Raw genomic sequence first — 26,398 nt, 5'->3', positions numbered from 1 at the left:
ATGCTACATGCAAACTAGTACCCCAGCGGGTAGTGTCAATGCACCTGAAACTATGTGGCGGCTGAGAAAAATGCCAAAATCAAAAAATAACTTTGCAGCAACTAACACTGCTGGCTAATTCTTATTTTATAAATCGATACAAACACATGGATGAATCAAAATTATGGACTATGATTGAAGGATTTCTTCATTTAGGCTCACCAATACAGATCATTCAATACTCAAGTAGTGCACCTTCTGTGTGATGTGTTAAAATCGCTGGAACTGCTCTCACAGTAAAAGTTACATGTGCATAGTTGAGGAGATGGATGTGTCTGCGCTTTTTCATCAGATTTCAATTTGCCTCTTTGCTTCTTGGATCCATTTACGCTTTACTTTTTTGACCTGGGATGTCTATTCCATCTGCCCCAGAAGTCTAAGAATTTGTTGCATTCACTTCATATTTAGGCTTTTTTTTTTCTTGGTCCAGTCATATAATCTGCATTTTGCCACAGAAAGAACACACCTGTTTCAAGTATCAGTTATAAATGCCTTAATTGGAATGATTTTGGAGTAAAATATGTTCAAATAAAACTTCTCAACTATCAGTCTCCCTTCCATTTTAGTCATGGAGCACTTTGCATAAGAAAATCGTTCGACCATTCCGTCTTATTTCATTGACCGTAGCACAATAACAAGATGCTGACAGCTACTTTTCCCCAAATGCTAAAAAACTGCTGCTAAAATTGTTTTTGTCTGCTCATTTTTAAATGGCATAGAAGCCGAAATATTAGAATCGAGCAATGCACACTTGTGCAGTTATAAGATGGTCTGCAGAATCCAACCTGGAACATTCATACGAGCGGGTGTTATTTTTCAAGAGACAGGTTTAGGATAAGAATAAAAAGAATGTTCTCGCTCGAGGTCCAATGTCTAAATGTGCCAGAAAGTCTGAACGTGCAATACTTTTGGCATTACACACGAATGCAAGCTAAACAAAGAGCATGTAGCAGAACTCGCAACAGAGGGCATCATTTCGCAGCTGAACGACTCTGCCACGAGATAATTGGCACTACATTCATCAAGCCGTCAGGTGGTTACGCTGAACTTAATCTGCGTGCCTGAAGCGCTCATTGAGACAAACGAGGAGGAGGAGCCTGTAACACTTTCATTGCAAGAGCACGATCAGATCCCTCTATTGTCCATGTGCCTCAAGTAAAATCCTATCTCTCATCTTTCATTTCACTCCAGGTGCACACAATGGGGAAAAAAAGTCCTCCTGTTTTTCACACCTTTCTGAAAAGGTATAATCACTGACGTCTTTGTTATTCCGTCAGGCAAATGCTGTAACAACATATTTTAATGAAATCTATCCTGCCTGCCAAATAATCACAGTCTAGCTCCGTCTTACCAGAGAAGACCTCTGACTTTTCCTATGACTAACAAAAGCTATGTCCCTGGCCGTTTTCTATAGCTTGGAGCCTCATTCATCAACCCATTTATTTTAGTCATTGACAAACTGAGAGTGGAAAGAACAAAAACATTATGTTCTTATGATCCTGGCATGCAAGATTCACTCTGCCTTCTCAATAGGCTGCAATGCTAACACCACACCTTCCTTTGTCTCCATCTATCACTTTTCTAACTCTCCCTCAGTCCTACCTCGTCTCATTTGAAATCTCATCTCAGTCTGATTAGGGAGTTAATAGGATGAGAAATGGAGTGCTGGCCGAAGCGCATCTGTCGCCCGTGCTACACTGCAGCTGATTTGCATTTCCTCATTGTTTGTGGCTGCTGCGAGGCTGCGGTCAGATAATGTGATGGTGGGGGATTTTTCAATCTTTTGCTTCGTTGTTAAAGAAATGGAACATTTTTTGATTGCATAGAAAATACCAAATGCTGCTTTGTTCCTCTCAGTCCACCATCCAATTCAATCAATTTAGCTACTCTCTACGCTTTAGTAGCAGAATGATGCAGGAGAAGCCAGGTTGTTCATTCCCAAAATGCTTTTAGGACACAGTGGGTGAGAAAGACCAAGAACAGATAAAGGAAAGGAAGTGAGGGCATACTTTCCCTCTCCTTCGCTTATTCTCTCTCGATATCCCCTTTTGTGTTCCCATGCATCCTGAGATGTCTGGCTCATAATCAAGGAAACGACTGCCCCTGTGGCTGGCCCCGGCACATAACGAGCTCCCTGCCAAGATAACCGTGACTGGAGTAGCAGAGGAGGGCATTGCCAGAGTGATAAACGAGCCAGATGTGCTGAGCGGTGGCGGGGGAGGTGGGGGGGCGCTTGGGGGTTGGCACCAGGACCTGACGGGCTGGCAGAGGGCTGCTAGCCAGGGCTATTGTGTCTGGGCAGAGAGGTGGAGGCTGCTGCTGATGTCTCTGCTCTCCTGCGTGATAAATACACAGGGAAATGTGATTTTTCATAATGGCTTCTGACAAGCATGAGGGTGATGAAATCTTTTAGACTGTAATGCAACAGAGTGGAACAAGCTGTGCTCGATGTCAGGTTGTGGTTTTATTTCCAGCTCTCTGTCTACGAGCTTCAGATGAAAAAAACAGCCACGCCTAATGATACAATACAATCCCAACAAATACATTTGAAAAAGATTTCTCACTTAATTCAGAATTTCAGTGTCAGAGAGGTGGGTGATTCAACAAGTGTAACATCTTCAATCCTAACCTCAACTCACCTGTGGGTCAGTCAGTACAAACTCATGCTGTGCAGCCAAAGCTTTACTCAAACCCACAGAACGTGGATTCTTGCCCAGAATTTGAAATAAATATGTCATATATGCCTGTTAAATAAAGGTTGCTCCGAATCATGTTTTACATCTCGTGTTCTAGAGGAAGATCTCAAATGTTGAGAACTGGTATTCTTCCTCTGACTAGAGGTTGGCAGATTTAAAAATATTCAGGAGGAAAACAGATTGAGAAGCGGAAAATGGAAAATTTCTTTTGAACGCTACATACTATGATGATTTAAGAGTATCAATTTTCCAGGAAATGGCTCAACAAAACCTTTAAATATTATGGTGCAATATGATCAAAACTTGGAATGGTTGTCTAAGCTTGAGATGTTTGCTAACATTGCCTCAAATGGCCTAGAAAAGAAGGCAATGCACAATGTTGGTACAATCATGTATCTTTTTCTTAAAAATGTATTTTCTGTTTCCTCCTTTTTTGTTGTTGATCAAAAGGTGGACGATCAAACAAATGGACAGTTGTATATCGGGCGGCTGTGGCTCAGGAGGTAGAGCATGGTGTCCACTAACCAGATCCAGATCCTGGCAAGTGTCCTTGGGCAAGATACTGAACCCCAAATTGCTCCCGAAGGCTGTGCCACTGGTGTGTGAATGTGTGTCAATGATTAGCTGGCGAACTGATGAGCAGTTGGCACCTTGCATGGCAGCCGATGCCGTCAGTGTATGAATGTGTGACTGAGATATGTAGTGTAAAAGCGCACTGAGTGGTCTGAAGACTAGAAAAACACTATATATAAGTACAGTCCATTTACGGTTTATATATAAAAAACTGGGTACTGAGCACACACTATTAAGCATTGAGCATGAATAAATACTGAATTGATCATTTATAAACGCATGAATACTCAGTATGCAGTTTATAAACACAGTTACGAATGTTTTACTCATCATTGATAAGCACAGTAGTAAATATTTAATTAATAAATAAATAAACTCACAAATTCGATTTCCAATGGATGACCTATAAACAGTTATTAATGCAGGAATTCATGAATTCATGCAGTTCCAAAGCACTTACTACTCGTTAATTAAGTATTTTGTGTGAGCTCATCTAAAGTGGGCACTATACCTTATAAAGCATTTATGAATGAGATTTAAAGGCTGACAATGCCTCAAGACTCTTAACAGACCAAGGAGAGACACAGCACAAAGGGATATAGAACATATTGCATTTATATTTATTGCAACTTCCCAACATATTGTAACTGTACAACTGTTGCATATGACTACTTGTATTTTTTTTTTTTGGAAATGTCTTGAATCAGTCTGCCAAATGCACCCTCACAGTGTTTCTTTGCGAGCCATTCATTCCACTCAATTAGTGAAAGGTGGTCGGAAAGCAAACTGTTGGTGAGATTTCCCCTAACATACCATCTGCTGTGGTTGACAGTGTGATGGTTGTACCCTGTTATTTTGGAATGTTGTTATTGTATATATTCAAATTCAAATTAATAAAAAAAAAAGAAAAAGGGAGGGGCGTAAACAAAATGGTATCCATAGCAACAAGACATCACATGACAGCTCCAGATCAAAGGGCCAAATGGAACTCTAGTCTGTGTATAAGTTGGAGACAAACAGCCCTGATCTCACATTAACACTTCAGATTGTTGGAGAGTTATAGACACACCGACCAGTTGAGACAATTTCAGTCGGATAACGGATAATTCAAGAAAAGTACAGAGAAGAAACCCTGATATCCATCAGAAAACAAAAGCAGACGTCATGGATTTCGACTCAACCAGCAGCCGTACATTGAACTTCTACCTCAGTTCCCTGGAGGAACAAGTCATGTCTGAAATGGGGGACAGTACGGCAAGGATCACCCAAACCACTGACGGTAGGGTCAACATCGACATCCGGGAAGACCTACTGGAAGAGTTTCTCAATGATCTGCAGGAACTGAGAGATAACAACAAGAACAACTGGAGCCAGGAAAGAAAAGACATGCAAAGAGAGATGCACAGTCTGAAGGCCCAGCTGAAAGACGCTCAGGAAAAATATAAACTGTTATTAGAGGAGACCAATGATCATAGGTCCAAGATGGGAAAGATCTGTACCATGCTGCGGGAAACTCAGCGTGACCTGAAGCAGCAGACTTGTGAAAAGAAAGAGAAACTGGACCAGATGAAGGAGGAAAATAAAGCCCTTCAAGATAAAATGGAAACCCTGAACAAGGTTAGGGAGGAGAACAAGACCCTTCGAAATGAACTGGAGGCGATCAAGTTGGAGCTTCGCGTGGAGAAACAGCTGCGTGCAACGGCTGAACACAACACCGTGGTGACAGCTCATTCTCTGAACATTCTACTCTTTGAAAAGGACACGGCAGAGTTCGAGGCTCGCTCAAAAGCCGAACAGTTAGAAGCTGATCTGGCTTTTGAGAGGACCAGAACTCAAAAGGAGAAGGAGAAGTTGAGCAAGGTGGAGCAAGCTTTCAAAAAACAAAAGGAAGAAGCCAAGAAGTCTGCGGCGCAATCCCAGGCTACTTACCGAACCAAACAGGAGGAGCTCAGGCAGATTTCCTTATCCCTGAAAAAGGCAGAGAGTCTGCTCGAGACTAAGCAAGTCTCTCTGGAACAGAAAAACTCCTCCCTGGAGACGATGTCGAAGGCTAAAGATTTCTATGTTTCCCAGCTCGACGCACAAAAGGAGAGAAACAACAACCTTGTGGCTGCTCAAGAGAGAATCGAGAAGCAGTTTGAAAGCGAGCGCATGGAGTGGCAGAAGGAGAGATCATCCCTCATTCAAACCACTGAAACACTGAAGGAGACTCTGCAGTGCAAGGAGCAGGAGTGGGAGGAAAACAAAGAAATCATGGATACCCACATCAAAGGCCTCCACACCTATGCCACTGAAAAACTGAAGAAGAAGAGGAGGAGGTGGTGGAATCTGTTTTAACGCCCAGATTCACAGTTCACCGATCAGAAACAGCGTCTTACATTATCAACATTCTTATGTACAGACATCCATACCACCTGTTCCTGATCTGAGTCTGGGTCAAAAAACAGAAAAAAACTGGCACATGTCATCTACGTGTCTGCGTGGGTTCTCACCGGGTGCTCCGGCTCCCACGATTTAATAAAAAGACGTTGAGCCACAGAAATGATCTTCACTTCTGGGCGAAACAAAAAAACTTTACGTGGGTTCTCACCGGGTGCTCCGGCTCCCACTGTCAAAAGACTTTGAAAAAAACAAAAACAAATAAATTAGAAAAAAAAAAAACCAACATATATGTTTGCTTGTTAGTCTGTTGTCAGGTGTCATTTTAAACGTCTGTATAAGCACTGATCACTTCTCATGTCAGTGAGTTCACAGTTGATCCGAGATACTAATGAGATATAACAGCCTGCTGTTGAATCATGGTCAGTGTACAGTGTATTCATGTAAACACAAATTCAAGATAAAAGTTCATTTTAAGTGAAAGAAACTAATATAAGAGTGAAATCTAGGCTATTTCGACATAATGTGAATTTCTTTCTAAATGTGACAAAGGTACAAAAACATGTAAAAATATCCAAAGTTGTCCAACATTTATATACAAATCTAAAAAACAAAAGTGTATTCTTATTTTTCCATCTCAGGCATCAAGTTGTCATTATTTGTCATTATTTTATGATATGGGCACTATATACTACAATTGTTCGTGGAGGTGTGTGTACCAGTATGAGGTCAAAATTACACTTTGTGAAGCATGCAAGCGTGCTAGACGGTCTCCTCACAGCTCCCGTTGAAATATATTTTATTGGTGTTTTTGCAAACTTTTACCAAGCTATCTTCATCCCTAAGTTGTAAGAGACTTGAGAGACTAGAAATATGTTACTCCACCTAATTTACCAATAACACAGTATCTCAGTTCCTTTTTGGATTGGTTTAGTAACTTTGTCTTCCTTTTCTTTTTATTTATTTAGTTTTTAATTCCCCATTTCCTTTGTAGAATCATTTCCCCAACCTTAAGCGTTCTTTTTGATTAAATGAAACCTGATTTAGCTTTTAAAGATACAGTGGAATCATCTGACTATGAATATTTGATCCACCCAGACAGTGAAATCTTTTTTTTTAAAAGCTACAAAGAGTTGATTTTAACAGGTTCAGTCATGGTTTGTGATGTAATATTGCATCACGTTGTTAGTTTTTCCTCCCTCTCGTCTCGTCTCAGGTTTGCGTTTATGATTTATATATTTGCCTGCCTCGTCATCTGCAAATGAGTTACATCCTTTTTCCTGCTGCGTAGCTACTCTAACACGATTAAAGCAGCTTTAATAGATGGCTGGGTACAATTTGAAAGACAGGTGTTGTTTTGCATCTGCTAAGGTCTATCAGTCGCCGAAGCACACACGCAGGAGTCAGCCCCTGCCAAACACTGCGAAGAAAAAACATCATATTTCTCTCCTCTCTGATCTCTCCGGACTGCTCACCGCAAGCCCTCTAATAACAGTTGAGGGTTATCATTCTGCCAGAAACGACTACTGGAGAAGCTGCCCCATAGGTACAGTAAAGCCTCACACAGTCGTAGGGGGGGGAACATGTTTTCATTTGGATGCTGGCTGCGTGAATAAGACACGGACGAGGCTGAAGTTTGTGTACGACAGAGAGGACGTTTGTGATGTACTACACAAGGTTACATTACAAACCTTGCAACAAACAGAGGTATTTATAGATGTTTCCTCAAGAAGAAATCACTATAAAAAGAATCACACACACACACACACCAATGAGAGCCAGACTGTCCTTGCTCAGTAAACCCAAGGGGACTTTTTATTACGGCAGTTATGAATTTTATGAGGGCCATCATGTTAGCTAAGGAGCAGTTTCTCTAATCAAATGTAGAGGGCCTGTGAGCGGAGCTTTTCCAGTCAAACACTGATTCCCATCATCAGATGAGTCACTGCGCCAAGGTTGTCGTCCTCACATAACTCGAGTTCGGATGGGGAAAACGGAGTCATGCAGAGGAAACATAGCGAGTGTGTGTGTACATTTGTGTATGTTTAGACAGCCTATTCGACGAGTGGACCTAATCATTTACCAGAGTAGGATGTGTTATTGTTTTTTCGGCGCATACCGTTTGTCACCTTAATTTGGGGAGAGAAAAAAAAAAACAACTCACCCTGAAAATAGCTTTTCCTGCGCAACTGCTCCTTTGCCCCGAAGCACACTCCCAATCACACACACACATACACACATAATGAGGCTGAGATCCTAATCTCCCTCCCATTAATGTGCATCTATTTACTGCAGCGTGGAGGAAACAGAAAACTTCCCCCTCTGCAGAAAGTTTTCTTCCTGCTTAGCGGATGACAGACGAGAATAGCTCACTTTTTCATGCACCAACTGTGCACCCACAGACAGCCTCCCTAATTACACTCCTAAATGAAAAGCAAACAGCATGTGACGCGCGCAATTTCCACGCACTGCCATGTTAAGTACACACGCAGAACTTAATCCACCATACAGGAACCATTAACAGCTGGCTTGATGATGGTTTGCCTGTGAGGGAAGGAAGAGGAAACTGGATATGGAAGAGCCAGTGAACACACCGGTCCCTGTGGCATGCATTCATTTACCTTTCCAAGCAGGAGGAGAAGTGCCTGGCGAAACCGGAGCCTCTGAAACACGAAGAGGTCATACACAGCCGACACGGCAAGCACCGTCACCCCCTGCTCCTTCCACAGCATACTGGCCGCTGCACACCAAAGGCTTCCCAGCATCCAGCCCCAGCAGGAGGCGACTGAGCCGCTCTGAAAAGTCCCATGTGGGTCCCTACGAAGTCCGCAGTGTCTCATATAGCAGAGAAGAGACAGCAAGAAAAACAACGCAGCGCCGACGTCCGCCCTCCCGACCACGCCGGCGACTGCTTCAGTGTGAACCGCATGAGAGGCAAAAAGTAGGCCAGCCAGCAGGCTCCACAGTCCTCCACCGAGAAGCGGGCGACTGAAGGCCGTGAAGAGGGCGGTGACCAGAGCGTGCAGCACCAGGTTCAGCAGGTGGTAGCCCCAGGGACGCAGGCCGTGCAGGGTGTAGTTGAGGCGGAAGGAGAGGGTGCAGAGTGGACGGAAGGACTTGTGGCTGCCGCTGTGGGTGAGCAAGGTGCCCCAGAAGTCGTCGTACAGGATGTTGGTCCACGGAGTCTCAGGAAGAAGGTCCTGGTTGGTCTTGATGGCTCGGCTAAAAAGGAGCAGAAGAAATAAATAATTGAATTACTGCCTTTTTCTGGCGGCAGAAGCAGGCTGCGAATGCAACACGATCATATTGTTGTTGTTACAGCTGATGCAGTGAAATGATTTGAAAACATTATGAAACTAAGTATTTTAACATATACGTATGAATAAATCATTTGTTCTCAACACTTGTAACAAAGTAAATAAATTTGACCCCCTGTGAGACACATGCCTCATGTCAGCACGTGTCTCATGTGCAATAAGATGTTTTCCACATCGCTGATGGTGCGGTCATAAGTGAAATTTAATAGACAAATGTAATAAACAGGCCACAGAGCGTGCGATTAAAAACACAGCATTATTGCTCGAACACACACACACACACACACACACACTGCATGTACGTAAGTCACAGGTACCTGCCTGCACACACACACACACACATACCCACACACAAACACATGGGCAGGTGGTTTCACACCCACAAGGCTGCTGTGGATTCTCCATAATTAGAGGATCATTACTGGGAACACGAGCTCCATTCGTGTATGCTCACAGACTGCAACAAATGAGGTTCACCACAGGGATTAGGAGTGATGAATGGCGGCTACAACAACTGCACAGAGTGGGAGAATCTCCCACAAGATATACAGTGTTCATCAGGGGTAAAGTTGGTATAGATATCATATCAGCGGCTGCCAATGATAAAAATATCTAAATGTTATTTTAGTGAGTCTAGGCAGCCTGCCGAAAGCAGATGGCGGGGAGAAGACACAAACAAAACAAAGCAAAAAAAAAGGAAACCAGTCACAAAGCAGTGTTTCCTGTACACTGTAAACATCTACCTGGAGATTAGAGCTAGTGATACAATACTGACTGTTTGAATCTGTTAAATAGCCACAGGATTAAAGTCACTAAATGTCAGTTTATTTTCGAGATTAAGAGACATGATGCCTGGAAAAAGTATGTCACTGAGTCTGCTGAGTGGAAAACAACGCTGTGGTTTCAGGGCTTTAAATAAACTGCACTCAGCTGCATGCAATGCCACCTAACAAGCAAGCACCAGACTTGAGGACTGAGGACATATTCTTAAATCGTAAGATCATCCCCACATCTCCCAAAGTCAGCTGGCTCCAGCCCCATCGTGACCATGATGAGAATAAGCGGTTACAGATAATGGATGGATGGATTTGTGAGATCAATGTGTAATTACTTATTTCACTAACGACTGAAACAAATGATCTCATATGACTTTCCAGCCGGTATCAGACTACTTAACACCATCTGCTCGTACCTATATTTCTTATTATTCAAATTTGTGGCTCAGGGAAGTGAAAGATGGATGGATGTGTTTCAGCCTCTGGAAGCACGCGAGCGTCCGCAGAATGCAATGTGATTCAGAAAGCATTACAATTACACCAAACCCAAATGTTGTATTTTCTACTTTCCTGAAGCTATTCAGTGTGCTGGATGAAAATAAGGCTAGAACACTGACAGAACAAAGAAAAAGTGGACCGGGTTCAAGGTGGAAATGAATCAATATTTTTCTTTTTAAGCAAAAGGCTCATACAATAGCCACTTCTCAACCAAAAACTTCCACTAAAACATTCAGAACTATGGAACAAGAGGAAGTACTCTCACAAACTGAAAGCCACTTTTCCTCTTTGTGTTCCCACCTCATAAATATTAGGCCAAATTATGTGGTGTCTAGGCTGGGGGTTGGGCTCCAGGTGCTCTCATTACAGGGATGGGTGTGGTGCTGTGGAGCTGTCTGCACACACCTGAAGCTGATCGTCATCTCGAGCAGTATTTAGAGGCTGGCCTCCTGCATGCTGCTGCCAGATTGTCACCGCGTCGTGGTAGATCAACCAGGCTCCTCATAAGACTTTGTAAACTAAGATTTATCTGAGTATTGACTTTTATTTCTGTCTCCAGACTCCAGCTCTTCGCCCTCCTCACCACCAGGCTTCTGCACCAGTCCGCCCCAGCCTAAACCCCTCGACGGCCTCTCCCTACCTCGTCCCCGGCTCAAGCTCCCCCCGTGAGCTCCCCTGCCCCTGCTGCCTTCCTGGCGCCCGTGGCACCCCCCTGCCCCTTTTTCCCGTGGTCTAATAAACGGCTGCTTATTTGGCAAACTCTGCTCCTCTGCATTTTTGGGTCCACTACCAGCGAGACACCACAAATTAGACATGATGATATGCGTTTGCTCCTCTGTGACTGACTAAGGTAGATGTGACAATTAATTAAAAGGCGTTTGAAAACTTAAGTGTTCAAGTACAAGTTAAAACTTTAATTAAAACAAACTAAATGCACAATAAGAACTCTAAATAAACTTAAATCCATAGGCTTCACAGTCAGATTGATAGAAGATCATAATAACCTGATGCAATGTCAAGCATCACTAATGCATCTTATATTTTTTTGGAAAAGGGGCTTTTTCAGCAGTAGACAATGCCACGTAACAAGAACCTATAACTGCCTAAAGTACTGGATCAAACATAGAAAATCTTGTTTTAAATCATCCCTAATAATAAATGTATAAAAGAAACCTTGAGTATAAGTGAACACGTGACCTGTGTCCTGCAGAAGTGACAGTTTAATTCAAAAGAACAGATCTACTGCTGTGTGCCAATAACAAGGTGGGAAGGACAACAAGCACGAGTGCTAACACCTTGTCCTGTCCTCTAAGGACGACACATGCTGATTTCTTTTAAACCAGGCCACATTGTGTATTTTCATGTGGCTTATATGAAAACTGCGACGTAAGATTAAATGTTCTAAACGTTGTGTTTCCAAGATTTGATCACACTGGCGTAATGGAAATCTTATTGTAGCGCTGTTTCTGTGTTTGTGCACAGCGCACCAGAGGAGGAAAAGGGGACAGCGACATGGGGGGGCCAGCCGAGGACTTCCTTTGTCTGGAGATTGTAACTTGGTGCAGAGAGCGCATAAAGAAAAAAGGGAGGGAGAAAACGAGGGAGTTTGAGCTGCCAATCTGCACACAGCATGAGCAGGAACGGTAAAAAGGAAATCAACAATGAGTTTAAGGAGAGAGAGAAAAATTAAAAAGGCACAAATGGCACATTAGAGCCCCAAAATCCGGTGTCAGGGTGATAAATTGCTCAATGTGTTAATCCAAACTCTAATGTTTTTTCCTCCAAGCCTACAGCCCTGTCATCGTGTGAGCTATATAGTAAATTCCACCATTTCCCAGGATTGTTCTCCGTCAGGGAAAAGCAAAAGCAAGTGTGTTTCTCAGGCTCCGAGTTGAAACAAGCCAAAGTGAAACTCTCCCTTGTCCGATATTTCTAAGAACCCGATGCATTACATCACTCAGTTTACTTCCTTTTATATTGTAGTTCCACGGTGAGCTATTATTGATGACGTTTTACAGTCCCAGCTGTGCTGAATATGATATGATGGCGGGAGGACAATAAACGTATACTCAAATGTAATGATTAGCAACTGAAACCTTTATTGATTCACGTCTGAAACAGAGTAAGTAACATGTCCACCAAAAACAGCAATTGTGTCCATGTTTTTCTACTCGTCCTGTTCCCTCCAGGGTAATAACAGCACACTATTAAACCCGAGCATGGCCGGTTTCACCCTCACCCAGCTCCCTCGTGTCCCTCGCCATGGGTTTGGAGCTCAAAGCTCACTGGTGATAAATAATTTAAATATTCAAATCAGTGCCAACCACTCATCTCCCTCCCTGTTCCTGCCCGCCACTGGAGGATGAAAAGAATGCATTAGCTGTGAGGGGTTGTTGGGAAATGGTTGAAAGTACTGATGCGGTGTGTGTGTGTGTGTGTGTGTGTGTGTTTGTGTGTGTGTGTGTGTGTGTTTGTGTGCCTTAAAGGGATAAATGAATATATGGCTACATGCAAAGGTGTCTGCTCTTTGTGTTTGTGAAGTGTGTGCACATGTGTGAGAGTGCGTGACAGCACAGCCTGTGCTGATGGCTTCATTGAGACCGGTCGCTGCAGCGGTGCAGATAGAGTGGTCTCCCAGAGTGATTGCTCTTACAGAGGGGGGTCTTTTGTATTCAGTCACCGTATATGGGGCAGGCAGGCAGGCAGGCAGGCTGTGGGGCACTCTATTCACAATCCTCAAAGTACAGGACGGGTTTGGTCTTTTCAATTTTCTTCCTTTTTTTTGTGTGTGTGTGTGTGTGGGGGGGGGAGGGAGAGATTTCCATCAGGGAGTGAAAAGAGACATTAGCAGGAAGGGGTGAGGATTTTCTTTTTTTTCTGTAATAGGTTAAGGTCTTCTTTCACCTGTCCACTGCTTTTTAGTGAAGAGAAAATTGGCTGTCTTTCAGTGTTTGGGTATGTGTCTTTTCAATATGCAAATGCGACACCCCACCACCTCCCCAGCGGTGATCTCACCACCAGTAATTTGCTTTTTCATGTGCTGTGGCTGCCTACTAGACGCACACTATGGGCCTCTTTTAGGGGCAGGGGCAGGCGGACATACATTGAATGTGCAAAAAAATAAAAAATAAATAAGGGGCCGACATTTTTTATAAGCTGATTTGGAGAATCCCAGTAAAAAGCCACTATTCATTATTATACTATCAGTCACAAAGGAGTAGGCGTGGACAAAGAGAGGAACAGACCATGATTCAGTGTGGAAATCATTGCATCATCCAAGAGTTTGTAGTGTTTATTGTGCAGCAAATCTAAAAACAGTCGGCACACACTATTCTGTCAGGACACTCTTTAAATTCTGTATTTTCAGTTTCTGTGTTCAGCACAAAGGACTAAAAAATGTGCAGGTTTCCATCTATGATTTTTACCCTGTCACCGACACATAAACTGTGTTATCCTCTGGTAAAAATAGTTAGCTGAAGTTGAAAAATCTTCTCAATATTAAAGGTTTTTTTGGTTTGTTTTTGTTGGTGCTTCTCACCAAAACGTAGGGCTGCCACGATTAGTCGATTAGTCACGATTACGTCGACGACCAAAATCGTCGACAACTAATTTAGTAGTCGACGCATCGGGCGCATTTCCTCCGCGGCGGCTTTGGGTCGGCATGGAAAGACTCGGGAGCGAAAGTGGCTCACGGCTCCATCCGCAAGCTTTACAGCGCCCGCCCACACGCCCCTCTTTGGGACAGGTAATTTACCTATGATCCGATTAGTCGACTAATCAAAAAATAATCAGTGATTAGTCGACTATCAAAATAATCGTTTGTGGCAGCCCTAGTATCCACGTCAAGAAACTGAGGAACTGCTCGTAAATATACTGGTGGTGAAAAAAAACACCACATTGAACCATTAAAAAAAAAGAATCTGTAGTAAAAAGTCTATATTAAACCATTTACCTCTGCCATGTCGTTCTGTCTCCATTGCGTACTCAAAAACTTACCTCTGCCATGTCGTTCTGTCTCCATTGCGTACTCAAAAACTAATTTCTCCGACTTCTGTTGACCGTCATCTCCCACTGTCTGAAGATGTCTGTCAGCAACTCACCAGCTGCGTCTAGTTCTGACTCGTCATCGCTCCAGTTCCTGTAATTTTGCCAACACCAGCCGTGCACCTTTCTGGATTTCCCTCACTAGCAGACCTCCACCTGCCTCCGCACCATTGCCTCTGGTTTTGTCAGTAAACTGTTTAGACTGTTCTTGGTCTCTAAACGTGTTCAACAAAATCATAATACCAGTAAAACAAAATAAATAAAATCCCTAGTGGATATATATTTTATTACGTATTATACTCTTGAGTGTGGTTGCAGAGGAGACATTGAGGGACCCAGAGTCAGAAATTGTATCCTGTAAAAAGACTTGTTTCCTTAAATGTGTCCTCGTAAAGTTCAGTTTATAGATTTAAGATGACAAGTTTGCGAACTACAGTACATTCCTCTCTCTGTGGTCTGACTAAATGAACCCACCTTTTGTTTAAACGTGTTTTGCGTGCTCCAATAAAAGAACGGCAACATTAACTGCGTTGCAAAACACCACACTTGAGTTTCTTTTAAATATTTGGGCTCTCATCCAGCCTGTCTGTCTGCAGCATGTGCGCTGACCACTCCACTCCAATAAACATCTGCAGTATACACTGCCATCACTACATAATCACAACTGGCTGCATTACGACCTTTTGTAGCAGTGTGCATCTTCCTGCATCCTGACGACTGTAATGAGACGGATTAGCCAATCACGATGAAAACAGCATGATGTTAATGGATCCTGGCTTGGGCATTATTTCATGGATATCATCACCTCTTTGTTCACTCTTCTCCTCTTTCACTTGCTGCCATTATGTCTGCCTGTCCTTTATCATAATTTCTAGTACTTTAGCACTGAATATCATTTCATCCATCTTACTTCCCTAACTTGTCACCTTTTACTTTTGTCCTTTCCAAACTCGTCTACTCTGGTACAAAGCCCCTTTCAGCACCCCCCCCTTTTCCGGCTGAAATCTATTAAATTTCCATCTCCTTATGAGCAATCTGAGTGTTAATTAAGCGCGCAGACAGTGAGCTGTGGCCCATTCACACAGTGCTAATCTAGAGCTGGCGCACCGCTGAAGTAAACACGGCCACTGATGCTGCCGGCTTTGTGCAGGAGTAACAGGAGCACCGATGATTAAGACTCCACGAGAGGAAAGAAAAGCCTCCGTACAGAAGGGACAAAACAAAACCGTATCACAGCAGCACAGAGGGAAACGTGTTGGAGGTGGAGTCACTAAAGAGCAGCGTGATTAAACATGTGAAAATATGCCTGGATCAAGACGTATTCACCCATTTTGTTGTTAAATAGTAACGACAAATCGGTAAAAGTCACAGACTTAATCCTGAAGGCCATTTACATTGACTGTTTGAGTTTCCTGTCTAGCTTTACTGTCACTGTCAGTAAATAATATATAAATCTAAGTCAATGTAACACACTGCAATCTAGCACCGCTGCTTTGGTCTGCTGACCAAAGATTTCATCATTTCTCTCATAATTTTGTCCAAAACAGCATAATGTCATGGCCTGTACATCAAATATTTAATTCCAGCCTCTCCAATGTACAGTACTGATACCAAGTACAGTAAATACAGGGTCAGTATTGCCACCATGCTGTAACGGGATATGTGTACTGAACGTAGAGAAGAGAAACTGAAACTTAGGTATCGATCTCATCACACAAGTATTAATGAACACCGATACCAACGTTGGTTACTGGTACTATGGACATTTTAGATAGATCTGCCCACCACTACTGGTCGGTATTGGTGATGTCTAATGTTTTCTTGAATCAAAAAGTCTGCAAATTGATTGATTGATGAAAATAACTGTTACGCAGCCTTATTGTCACAGAACTGCAAAAAGATCATACAAATAAATACAGAATGTGTTGAAGTAAGTCAGTTAAGGCCACCTATCGGTATATTCCCTCGGTTTATCCCTGCTAATCTGTAAGAAAGTGTTAATTATGCTTCCAGTCACTCATCCTGATTTAGTCACGAACAAATGTTTGATAATTTACTGACAATAAATCGAACCGAATTGATTTGGACATCAAGTTTTTCTGAGTCCTCAAAGCAATTTGCATTAAAAGGCGAGGCTCTCACCGCATCCACTACCAATTATTGATTTCATCTTCATTTGGATGCTGTCTCACGTGCCCTGGCAGTTGGATAAGGGGCAGTGCATTAAAGAGAGCTTGTATGTGTGGGTGGGTGTCAGGGTCCAGATCACCTCTGCGTTAATCCAATACTAACAGGATTAGACTGTGATCATAAAGTGCATGGAGAGTCTGAGACATGCACAGAGGTCGGGGGTCAATGACTAATCTGATTAAAGGTTGAGTGTTATGTGTGTGTGTGTATGTGGGGGGGTGCATTCAAGGCTCCACACTCATATCGCACATGTAGAATGACACCATATGTAATCTATATGAAAGCGTCCCTCATTCCATGTGGCGTTACAGTTGGCAGGAAAACACAGCGCGTGGCTTTGTTCCCAGCGAACGCCGCAGCTGTTTGAGGATTTTAAAAAATCCCCTAAATATCACCTCAACGGTCACTCCAGCGGGGGAGCGTATTGTACTGCACCGCAAGAGGCAAATAAACATGTGGAGATGGTGATCTGGTCTCCGTTTTCGTTTTTTAATCCTAGAGGTACCTACCCATCCATCACAGCTCAAGGTTGAACGCTCATGCGTAAAGCCATTCCACTCGCTGGCTGTGCCTGAGTGATTCATTCATTGGCTGATTATCAGCTGCTATAATCCTGTCAGTATGTGGCCAGAGCGCGGCGGCAGGCAAACGAGGAGATGGTGATGAAGAGTTAAGACGTTGAGGGGGGAGGAGGAAGACACTAGGTCTACGATTCTTTTACAGTATAAATCAGACAATACACAAAGATCTTTATGCGATCATTCATTTTTTTGTTTAGTTTGTATATCTGTAGGCTGACGGGTCAGGAAGTGAGCATTAAGGGTGTGTCCAAACATCATACGTCACCGACACCACTGGCAGAACAATACCCCTAGACTAGAAGTGGCACCACTACTTTCCCACACTCTGTCCCACGCCACACTGGCACGAATATGGAAGGAGAGGAAAAATGTATAAATGTCCAGATAGCATTCATAAAAGCTCTGTCATACTGCCAGTGCCCTACTTGTGAAAGATTTATGCTTCGCCCTGCAGAGACTCTTCCCTTTTCCCGGCGCGCAAGACAGAATTTGACGTTAATTTGGCAGGTTTTCACGTCCAGCACAGACACAATTATTTGTTTCTTTCCATCACTTGTGAACAGTGATAAACTGCTGCTGGATGGCGTTCTGCATTAAGTGGGCATTGATGACATGCAGGGGGAAAAAAAAGGAAAAAATATGACTAGATTTTCATCTTTTTTTATTAATATATTACTGAAAATAAACCTGAAACACAGAGGATGAAACTTACTTTGTATTCAAAGCACTAACCTACTTTTTTTCCCCCTTCTCCTGCTCAGTTCACTGGATCTATCTTTCCATTGATTAAAAATAGCCCATCGTGCAGCTCCCAGCATTCTTCCCAAGGGTGCAGAATAACCATCAAAAAGTTTGGTGGAATGAAAAGGCCAGATAAATTACTTATTCTAACTCTTCATGCAGAGAACACATTACACACAGCAGTCTCATTTTCCATGCATTCAATATATGTTTATGCTTGTTGAGCAAATGCGCATTAAGTTAGCTGACGTTCCCGCTGTGGTAAATATACAAAACTTGCACAAACATTTCAAAGAATGAGAAGAATCTGACTCAGGCTGAAAAACTGCATCCTCATGAAGTGACCCCATCAATTCACATTGGCTGTAATCCAAAGTAAAGTACCAAAGTACACACATGTACATGTACATGTGTTCATGCACGTACGACCCAAAGTGGCTATCTGCTATCTCACGCAAATATTTGTCTTTGTTTACATCCCTAGAACAGCCTGTGCACCAGGGATGTAAATACTGCTTTAACACGACTAACACGCACGTAACGCTCCAATTTTTCAACTTGATAGAAAACTGAGGAGAACTAAAAACATTATGTTCCACTCGTATCAATATTTGGCCTCTATATTCACAAATTTAATTTGCATGATCAAAAGACTTTGGAATAGCTACTCCCCATCACAGAAGTAACAGCTGTTTCATCATCAAGCCCGGCCCAACATTCAACTCATACCTGATTAAGATAAAGTCTCCTCAACATCCTTGGTCTGTCCGAGCAGCCAATCAGAAGAAAACAGATTTCTTCCGGGGGCTCTCTGCTTCAAAGAAGCTGTCACAGTCTGAGTAAAGCGTCAGGAAGTTGGCTCTCCCTCTTTTGTCAGGCCAAGGACTTGCTTTCATGTCCCCTGTGAAGCCGGTTTCCTGATTAGCAGCAACAACTAACTCCAAATAGGCCAGGGTCGACTAATTGCACGTAACAGGGATGCTGTACTGAAATAGACCATGACTTGCAAATATATACAGACTGGTAAATAAATAATATCTATGCTATTTATATAATAAAATAATGTCTCACTACAAGCTGTTTACAGGATATTAGTCGGAAAAGCAACAAGTACTACTACTACTAACACTAATTAATTAAAGCACTATATCCTATTTGTTTAATTTGTACACAAACAGAAGTAAACAAACTGAACGTTGTGGATTAACCGGCCCCTCCTCGAGCTTCATACTTCCAGTCAGACATGAGAGTCTATCCATCCATCATTATTTTGTCTGATCACCTGAAATTAAAATTTAGATTAACACCTCACAAGTGTCAACCGCCATTAGAGCCGAACACAGATAAAATACACTACATTTCTAGTGGTTAAAAAATGATGAACCCAATCACTGAGAGTGCGACTCCTTCATCTATTTTTCAGCACACTGATTGCCGGCCCTTTATCTCCATCGAAGTGATTGATTGATCACTTTCCATTAGCCGGTCGCACGAAATAGAGGTGAGCTGACAATGCCACCACTGCCACCTCAGCTAAAAAAAAAAGGGGGGGATGCCGAGCCCACCGTGGTGTTCCCTGAGTGATGGTGTCAATAAAAGACCGTGATGAATCCTCTGCCTCACCAGGGGGAGAGGATATGGGAAATCAATGGCTAATAAAACTAATGCTTTACTCTCCCCCAGGGTATAAATATACAGCGGAGGCAGTGAAAGGAAAGACTGGGTTGGGGTTTAAGGGGGTCAAAACTCATGACACAAAAAGCTGTTTTATACAGAATGATGAACATGACAACTTATCTTTACAAGAAGCTGTTTGTCCAGCAGGTTGTTTAGCAAGCTTCAAGCACATCTGCCACATCCTGTTAGAAAAAAGCTAAATATGTGAATGTAATGAAATTGAAAAACACTTAAGACTGCAATTTCACACCTCCATGAACACCCCAAAGACCACCAGGAAGTTTCTTTCTTGCATACAATTTTGTTTCTCCCTTATACATTAAGGTAGGAGCTCTTAATGTGAAATTCATGGGTATCTTAAAACATCTCACCTAATAAATATGCCATATGCCTCCAGTATGGTATTGTGCCCAACAGCAATCACAGTGAGAAACACATTTAAATGAGCCAATGTCCAGGAGCACTGCACACTGAGAGTTTTATAGGGTTTCTAAAATCCTTGGCTTTCCCACACATCCAGCTCTTATCAGTGAAATAGTGGCCAACTTTAACACCCTCCATCCAAGCAGAAAACCGCCTCCAGCATGTTACAAGAAAACAAATGAGCAGCCAATCAGCCTGTCCAAATTCTGCATCCAGCACGGTCTCGACAGTTGATTACAGTGTCTGACTGTGGACGGGTAATTAGGGTGGCCTCCCTGAGTCGCCTGCATCCACAATGATAAATGTGATGCTTGATTTAAAAACGGACGGTATGCCGCTCTCTGAGTTAGCCAAACAATACATGAATCACGGCTGTGTGCAGGCTGGGGATATGATTTAAAATGCCAGACAGATGTTGCTGTATCCCAGCTCGCCGCTGCAGATGCGTTATAGTTTCTCCAGGAATGTATGCAGAATGATGCTTTTATGGGGGGGGGGGGGGGGGGGGGGGTTGTATGATAATTGCCTGGCTCGCATTAGCATACAAAATGAGAAACAGGGTTTTTATTTTTCCATTCCAACTGTCATTTAAATGAGGGAAACATTAAACAGGCCTATTTAATCTGTAATTATCTTTTTCATTTCAAAACTCTGAGTAAACTGCAACAGGCTGTGTCTTGGAATACAGTGGGGGATGTTACAAAAATACGCTATCTGTCTGACCCAGCAGTGCCTTTTTAGAAAACTAGGCTAGAGTTCTCTACGCTAATGGAAAATGTCACATGTCACAAAATGTAAGGAATAAATTATTTTTGTATTTAACACAATAAATGGGAAAATATGTCGATAAAGGTATGGTTTGTTGATTTTGTTAACTGCCCTTCAGTAACATCAGCTTAGCACAGCACATAATGGGTAGCAGATATAGTTCATGGCTATATCAGAATCACAGTAATTTATCATTATTTCACATCATCACTGACAGGTTCAGAGTTGCACACCTGTAATTTATATAATCTGTAAAAGCCAGGGCATTGCATTGTGAGATTATTAGCTAAATGTAGTCTACATGTCATGGACACAATTTCTTTTTCATTCCACCATGTATATGGGCACTATATAGTGAACAGACACTAAAATAATAACATATCTGTACTATATCATACATGGCTTGTGTTTTGTTTTTGAAAAACCGACTAAAGAGCAACCATATTCATGTCCAGAAACACATTCTGTCAAGGTTACTGTGGTTGTTATTGCAATTCCGGCATGACTATTTCACTATCACCAGCACGTGATTTTTTATTTTTTTTACCACCAGGTACCTTTTCCCCTTTTCCCCAACCTCTTTAATTCATTGTACCTTCTACTTCTACAATCAATTCGACTGGCCTAGTTCCAGAAAACCTGCGGGTGTTGGCACAGTGACCTATAAAAAACGTGCACCTCCAGCTACCTAAACCCATCACTGTGGGAGCTCCCCTTTGCACGCTTGAATCCAAATTGGGGACTTGAGCACCGAGGACAAATGTGTTGCCTGGCATTGATTTTTCTCTACGGGGAATAGATGCATGTTGATGGGTCACGGCCCTGAAAGGACTGCCAATGTTCTCGTCTCACTTTTACCATTAGCTGCTGTATAATTTGCATGCACACATGCAGAGTACCAGGTGCGGACACACTGCATCAACAATATCCACCACTACTCTCGTCAGAGTGCTGCAGGCCTACTATATTCACTGGAATCAACAGCAACAAGGCAGACCTTGGCAACGTCTAGTTGGATCTACTGTCCCCTGCCAGGGAAAAAAAGGTCCCTTTCTCTAGCCTGTACCAAAAATCTGTATATCAGATGTGTCAGTGTATTATCCCTGAAAGCAACTGGAACTGTAAGTACTGACCTGTTGTGTTCCCCTGACACTTGCCCTGCTATAAAGTAACACACGCTAAAAGAGCAAACTTTTACTGAAGGCTGATCAAATGTGGATGCAAGGAATCGATAGTTTGTGTTACAGATCTGTTCCACGTACATCAAACTTCCATTCAAACCTCAGACCTTTGAGAAACCGGATCATTTTTGATCTGCTGCGGAGATTATAATGAGGACAACTTTAATTGCTGATGACAAATCACGGAGCCAGTGGAGGATCTGAGTGTTGCAGCGATGCCAAGAGAGCAGCTGGAGAAACAAAGCAGCATTCTGTTTCTGCTCAAAAGCCTTCTGTCTCTGATTAAACAAAAAAAAAAAAAAACACTTTAATGCTCCATCAGAATTGGTTTGTAATCCGATCACAAACTTTTAAAAATGCAGATATTTTTGAAATATATAGAGGACTTGCACCTTATATGTAAAGCACGGCTGAGAGTTGTACAAAAAACCAAACACCCTGCAGTGTCACACTTGCTTTCACTGGTCAGATTCACATGCAGCATTTGTAATGGCCAAGTATGCTGCACTAACCAACCGTACAGAACTGTATCCAATCCGGAATAGGCCTTCCTTTCTTCTGCCGTGACCAGTTGTCACATTCCAGCATTAGCCAGAGAGAAACGGCAGCTATAGAGGGGTACCACGGGGGCCAACCCAAACTAAATCTGTCTTCTTTTCAAGGATCTGTGGTAATTATCTAAGATCTTTTCAAATTCTGATCAGTGATCTGTTGAACACGGCTGGTACAACGAAACCATTTGCCTGAACTCGACTCTCACATTAGAACCAATGAAGTCATCGTTGAAGTGCAAACCCCATCCATTTGACCCTTAACTTAGGACAAAGCAAAAGTGCTTTAACGCAAGCCACATTCTCATCCGGCTCTGAAACACCTCAGCAATACAAATTCTATCAATGGACCAGCGGCAAATAATTAAAGCATTTTGAATAACGAGACCAACAGAATTCAGTGCAATACTAAAACATGTCAGATGCTTTTCCCTTGCAGGAGGTTTAATATGATCCAAGTTTGTCAAACTATCGGCAGGGGCTTCAAAATATATGGCCCTGTTTAAAATGCTGCAGGAAACTCCATTATTAAACCATAAAACGCATCATATAACATCATAAAAGTGCTATATTCCCTTCTGAGATGGACTGGAAGGACAAGCAGACATGATGTCATGCTACAAAGTCATGACATTTGTATGGAGGACCGGGTTACAAGCGATTGTAGCCAAGTTGTTCTTTTTGTTATTCAATATATACACATATAAATCACAGCGATACAAAGCACTGATGGAAAGAAACTGAACACTGAACACTCATTTCATCAGTTAAAAAAGGACTGACACTGGCTTAAGGCCAGTTATCTTAACTTAGGTCTTCGATCTTCTCATCGAACCTTCCACAAGAAAGCAATTAAGCCTTAAACGCCAAACCCTTCCTGTACAGATCTGACGTTCACTACTTGGACAAACCGCTTTCCTGTCATCAGGGATGTCACGTGGTTTGTTTCCTGTCCTGATAACAATATCAGTGAGTAGATTCTGCTGGACATAGGCAAGAAACACAGCGAGGCCACTGTGTGCAGATTAAATTGTCGTCGTCAGCCACCTCTGTAATGCATTGACTGGATGTGGTATCACGGTAATGAGCAAAGCCCTGGGGATAGATGTCTGGGTGGATTCTTGGATGAAACGCACAGTGTGGTGGATGAGCTGGCAGTGGTGACCTCAAATCTGTCTGCTCTCCATGTCCACAGAGCAGAGAGATACGAATCTACAACAGGACAGACGCCTTTGAAATTGTAAATTCACATGAAAAAGAATGATTGATCGCCTTGGATACTGAATTTCCTTTAGGCATGGGGGCAACCAATCAAAGTATTGACTTTGAGGCATGTTTCTTATCAACATGAATGTGCAAACGCATCGCAGAGCTCCTATATACTATCAAAAGCAAAACATGCATAATTCAGTGACCTTCAGTGCAGTGCACAGTTAAAAAAAAATGAGAATCATAAACTGAAGGGGTGAACTTTGAAGGAGATGTTGTAGATTTCCTCGAAACGCATCAAAAATAAATTACAGTGTTGTCATAGCTCATCATGAAAGCACAATAACTATACAGCCTTTCCCATAGCCATTGATCCATGAATATAAAAATGATGGCGAGGAACAAATTACATTCTGCAGAAAGATAAATACGGTGGCTGGTTTATCTCAGGCTGACTGAGGCTGGGAAACAGCCATTATCAAATGCAGATTTTTCCATTTATCAAGGCTGACTTCCACTGTGGCTCGCTTGCAGTCTGAGCTGCCATGTTTACTTAAATAGCGATTCACCTTATCTCCAGGAAGCTCAGAGTACCTGAAAAACCAGCTATTGATCCCATCACGAGACTAATTCTGCAGAACTGAGGAGTTCAGTTACCCCTACGTGAGATGGCTGACTATTGAGCAATGCTTAAATGGGCAGTCCATCAAATTTGGGAAATTGTCTTAAATGTTTCCCGACCTTGCATAGAAAATTAAGGAGTATAGTTAACTTGAAGGATGAAGTGCTTTATGGTTCTAAACATAGAATAATTACCTCCTAACCGAGCCAACCGTAAGTGAATTGGTATTTCGATTGGACAGGAAACCACAAAACCAAAAAACTGTGGCTATATGGTGAAGCAGGAAATGAGAATATCAATTCCAACTCTGAACAGTTTAGCATCAAGCCATGCAGATTCTCTCTTTCTGCAACATTTCTTTCAACCACAGTCGCCAATTCCTTCAATTTCTAACTATCTATAATATCATCTCCTTTCATTCCTCTAAATAGCCTTCCATTGTGTCACAATAAGTGAACATCTAAACAACGCAGCTGTACCAAGACCTCACACTTCCTCTATCTGTATTATCTAGTGTGGTTCTCCGCTTTTAGGCGCTTATCAGGAGGAAACAGGAAAAGGAGAAAGGCTATCTCCGCCTGCAGAGTAAATCATGTGGATAGGACTGAAATATGAAAATACTATATTCCTTCTAAAGCCAGCGAGTGTGAACAGAATTTGGAGACGGCAAAGGATTTATTTTATACGGGGAGTTGAAACTTTATACATGTTTTATACATGTATATGTACGAATAAAGACAGGGTCATAAATTCAGAGATATATTACCGCATCTAAAATCCCTCCCAGTACTTTCACGATGACCTCCTACTATTTCTTTCGAAAAGTCTTTGATGTCGTGCTACAAAGGCCAACAAATACCAACTGTAGCACACACGTACACACAGCGACAAAGCTTCAACTATAATCACATCAATCCTCCTACATCTCAATACCAAACACTCTAACTGTGCCCTTGAGGAAAGGTAGCAAGGCTGTCAACTGATCTCTCTCCCGAACATTAAATCTCTCAAGCCCTCACACCACCTCTCTCGATCTCCCCCTCTCAGGTTTTTATGAGGTGAGAAGCACAAACCGATTTTTCCCCACGCACCGGTACAGTTGACCCTGCCGTGACCCAGAAAGCCTTATGCATATTAGTGCGTTCTACAAGAGTTAGCCGGAGTAGCCATGCGTGAAGATTGTAGAGCGTATGCAGTGCTCAGCTAGGGTTCACTGCCAATGAATCTCCATTGGTTTTGTGCGGCGCAGAGGCACTTATATTATAATTAAAGCACAGCGCAGTGTCATTGTCCCATGCTGAGATGAATGGGAGTTTCATCACTGGTTTGCATGGCACAATGATTTTTACCTCATCACATTATCTGTATTTTGTTTTGCATTACAAAATCATGTATTTCTATCTGCAGGGGCAATTTCTCCAAGCTCAGCTAAATGCATGAGGCATAGGGGGGGAAATGTTATTGCTTCGGGGTGATGATAACAGCGGGGAACTTCTAATGTTAGTGCAGCTCATCTCAGCCAGCCGTTAGGTGAACACCTTGTGTATACCCACATTAAAAGGATCCAAATGGCTGCAGCTTGCATGGAAGCCTTTGTTATTTTGAATTTAACATTTAGCAAAATTAAAGGAACACTTTAAACACTTAAAAAAAATAACTATATTATATGTTTTGTTCTCCTATAAGATGCTGTATGTACCACCTCAAACCCATTCAGCTTACATCTACCAACACCTTCCACTAACTTGCACAGCTCAATAATCATACCAACTACAAGCTCTGTCAGTCTCTATCATACTACTGGGATGAGAGGAGGGGGCCCATTTATAGGAAGACAACCCATCTTCTTAAACTCTCCAAAGGGCACAAAAAATATCTCACGCCTCCTGAAAACAATTTTTACCCACCCAATAAAATAAAAAATAGCCCGAATGTGCAGAAAACCTTCATCTGGCAACACTGACACTGATCTTTCTGATCATTGACAGCATCAACTACTGACAGCTGCCAGTGCACATGAAAAAACACAAACGCGCTCCACATGCACAAACGGACCCCTTCGGATTCTGAGGAACCGGCTGATGAAAGTCAGAACTCTCTTTAGAGTGTTTTTCACAGTCAGAACTGACACAA

At 42.4% G+C, this 26,398-nt stretch overlaps 3 protein-coding genes across 4 annotated transcripts in view; 1 reads left to right on the top strand and 2 right to left on the bottom strand.

Annotated features, from left to right (window-relative positions):
• LOC104928802 (E3 ubiquitin-protein ligase TRIM38) overlaps window positions 1–26,398 on the bottom strand; it is an 899,066-nt gene that overhangs the window by 810,025 nt on the left and 62,643 nt on the right. The window lies entirely within an intron of this gene.
• tmtc2a (transmembrane O-mannosyltransferase targeting cadherins 2a) overlaps window positions 1–26,398 on the bottom strand; it is a 58,122-nt gene that overhangs the window by 24,109 nt on the left and 7,615 nt on the right. The window contains exons 1-2 of one of the 2 annotated variants that reach the window (XM_027272181.1): window positions 9,135–9,252; window positions 8,309–8,909 (exon numbers count right to left, since the gene is read on the bottom strand). In XM_027272181.1, the coding sequence (XP_027127982.1) occupies window positions 8,309–8,909; window positions 9,135–9,139 (606 nt within the window). In that variant the 5' untranslated portion in view covers window positions 9,140–9,252. Of the gene's footprint in view, window positions 1–8,308; window positions 8,910–9,134; window positions 9,253–26,398 lie in introns of those variants that run through there. The other variant, XM_027272180.1, reaches the window with a different exon arrangement.
• On the top strand, window positions 4,027–5,956 carry LOC109141743 (myosin-6). The gene has a single exon (XM_019273345.2). It carries the CDS (start codon window positions 4,473–4,475, stop codon window positions 5,643–5,645), a length of 1,173 nt encoding a protein of 390 aa, XP_019128890.2. The 5' UTR covers window positions 4,027–4,472; the 3' UTR covers window positions 5,646–5,956.

Source organism: Larimichthys crocea, chromosome XX (assembly GCF_000972845.2).
Source record: "Larimichthys crocea isolate SSNF chromosome XX, L_crocea_2.0, whole genome shotgun sequence".
In the NCBI taxonomy this organism is placed as follows: Eukaryota; Metazoa; Chordata; class Actinopteri; family Sciaenidae; genus Larimichthys; species Larimichthys crocea.
Note: the sequence above shows the minus strand (reverse complement) of the source record. Positions and strands in the feature narration are given on the sequence as shown.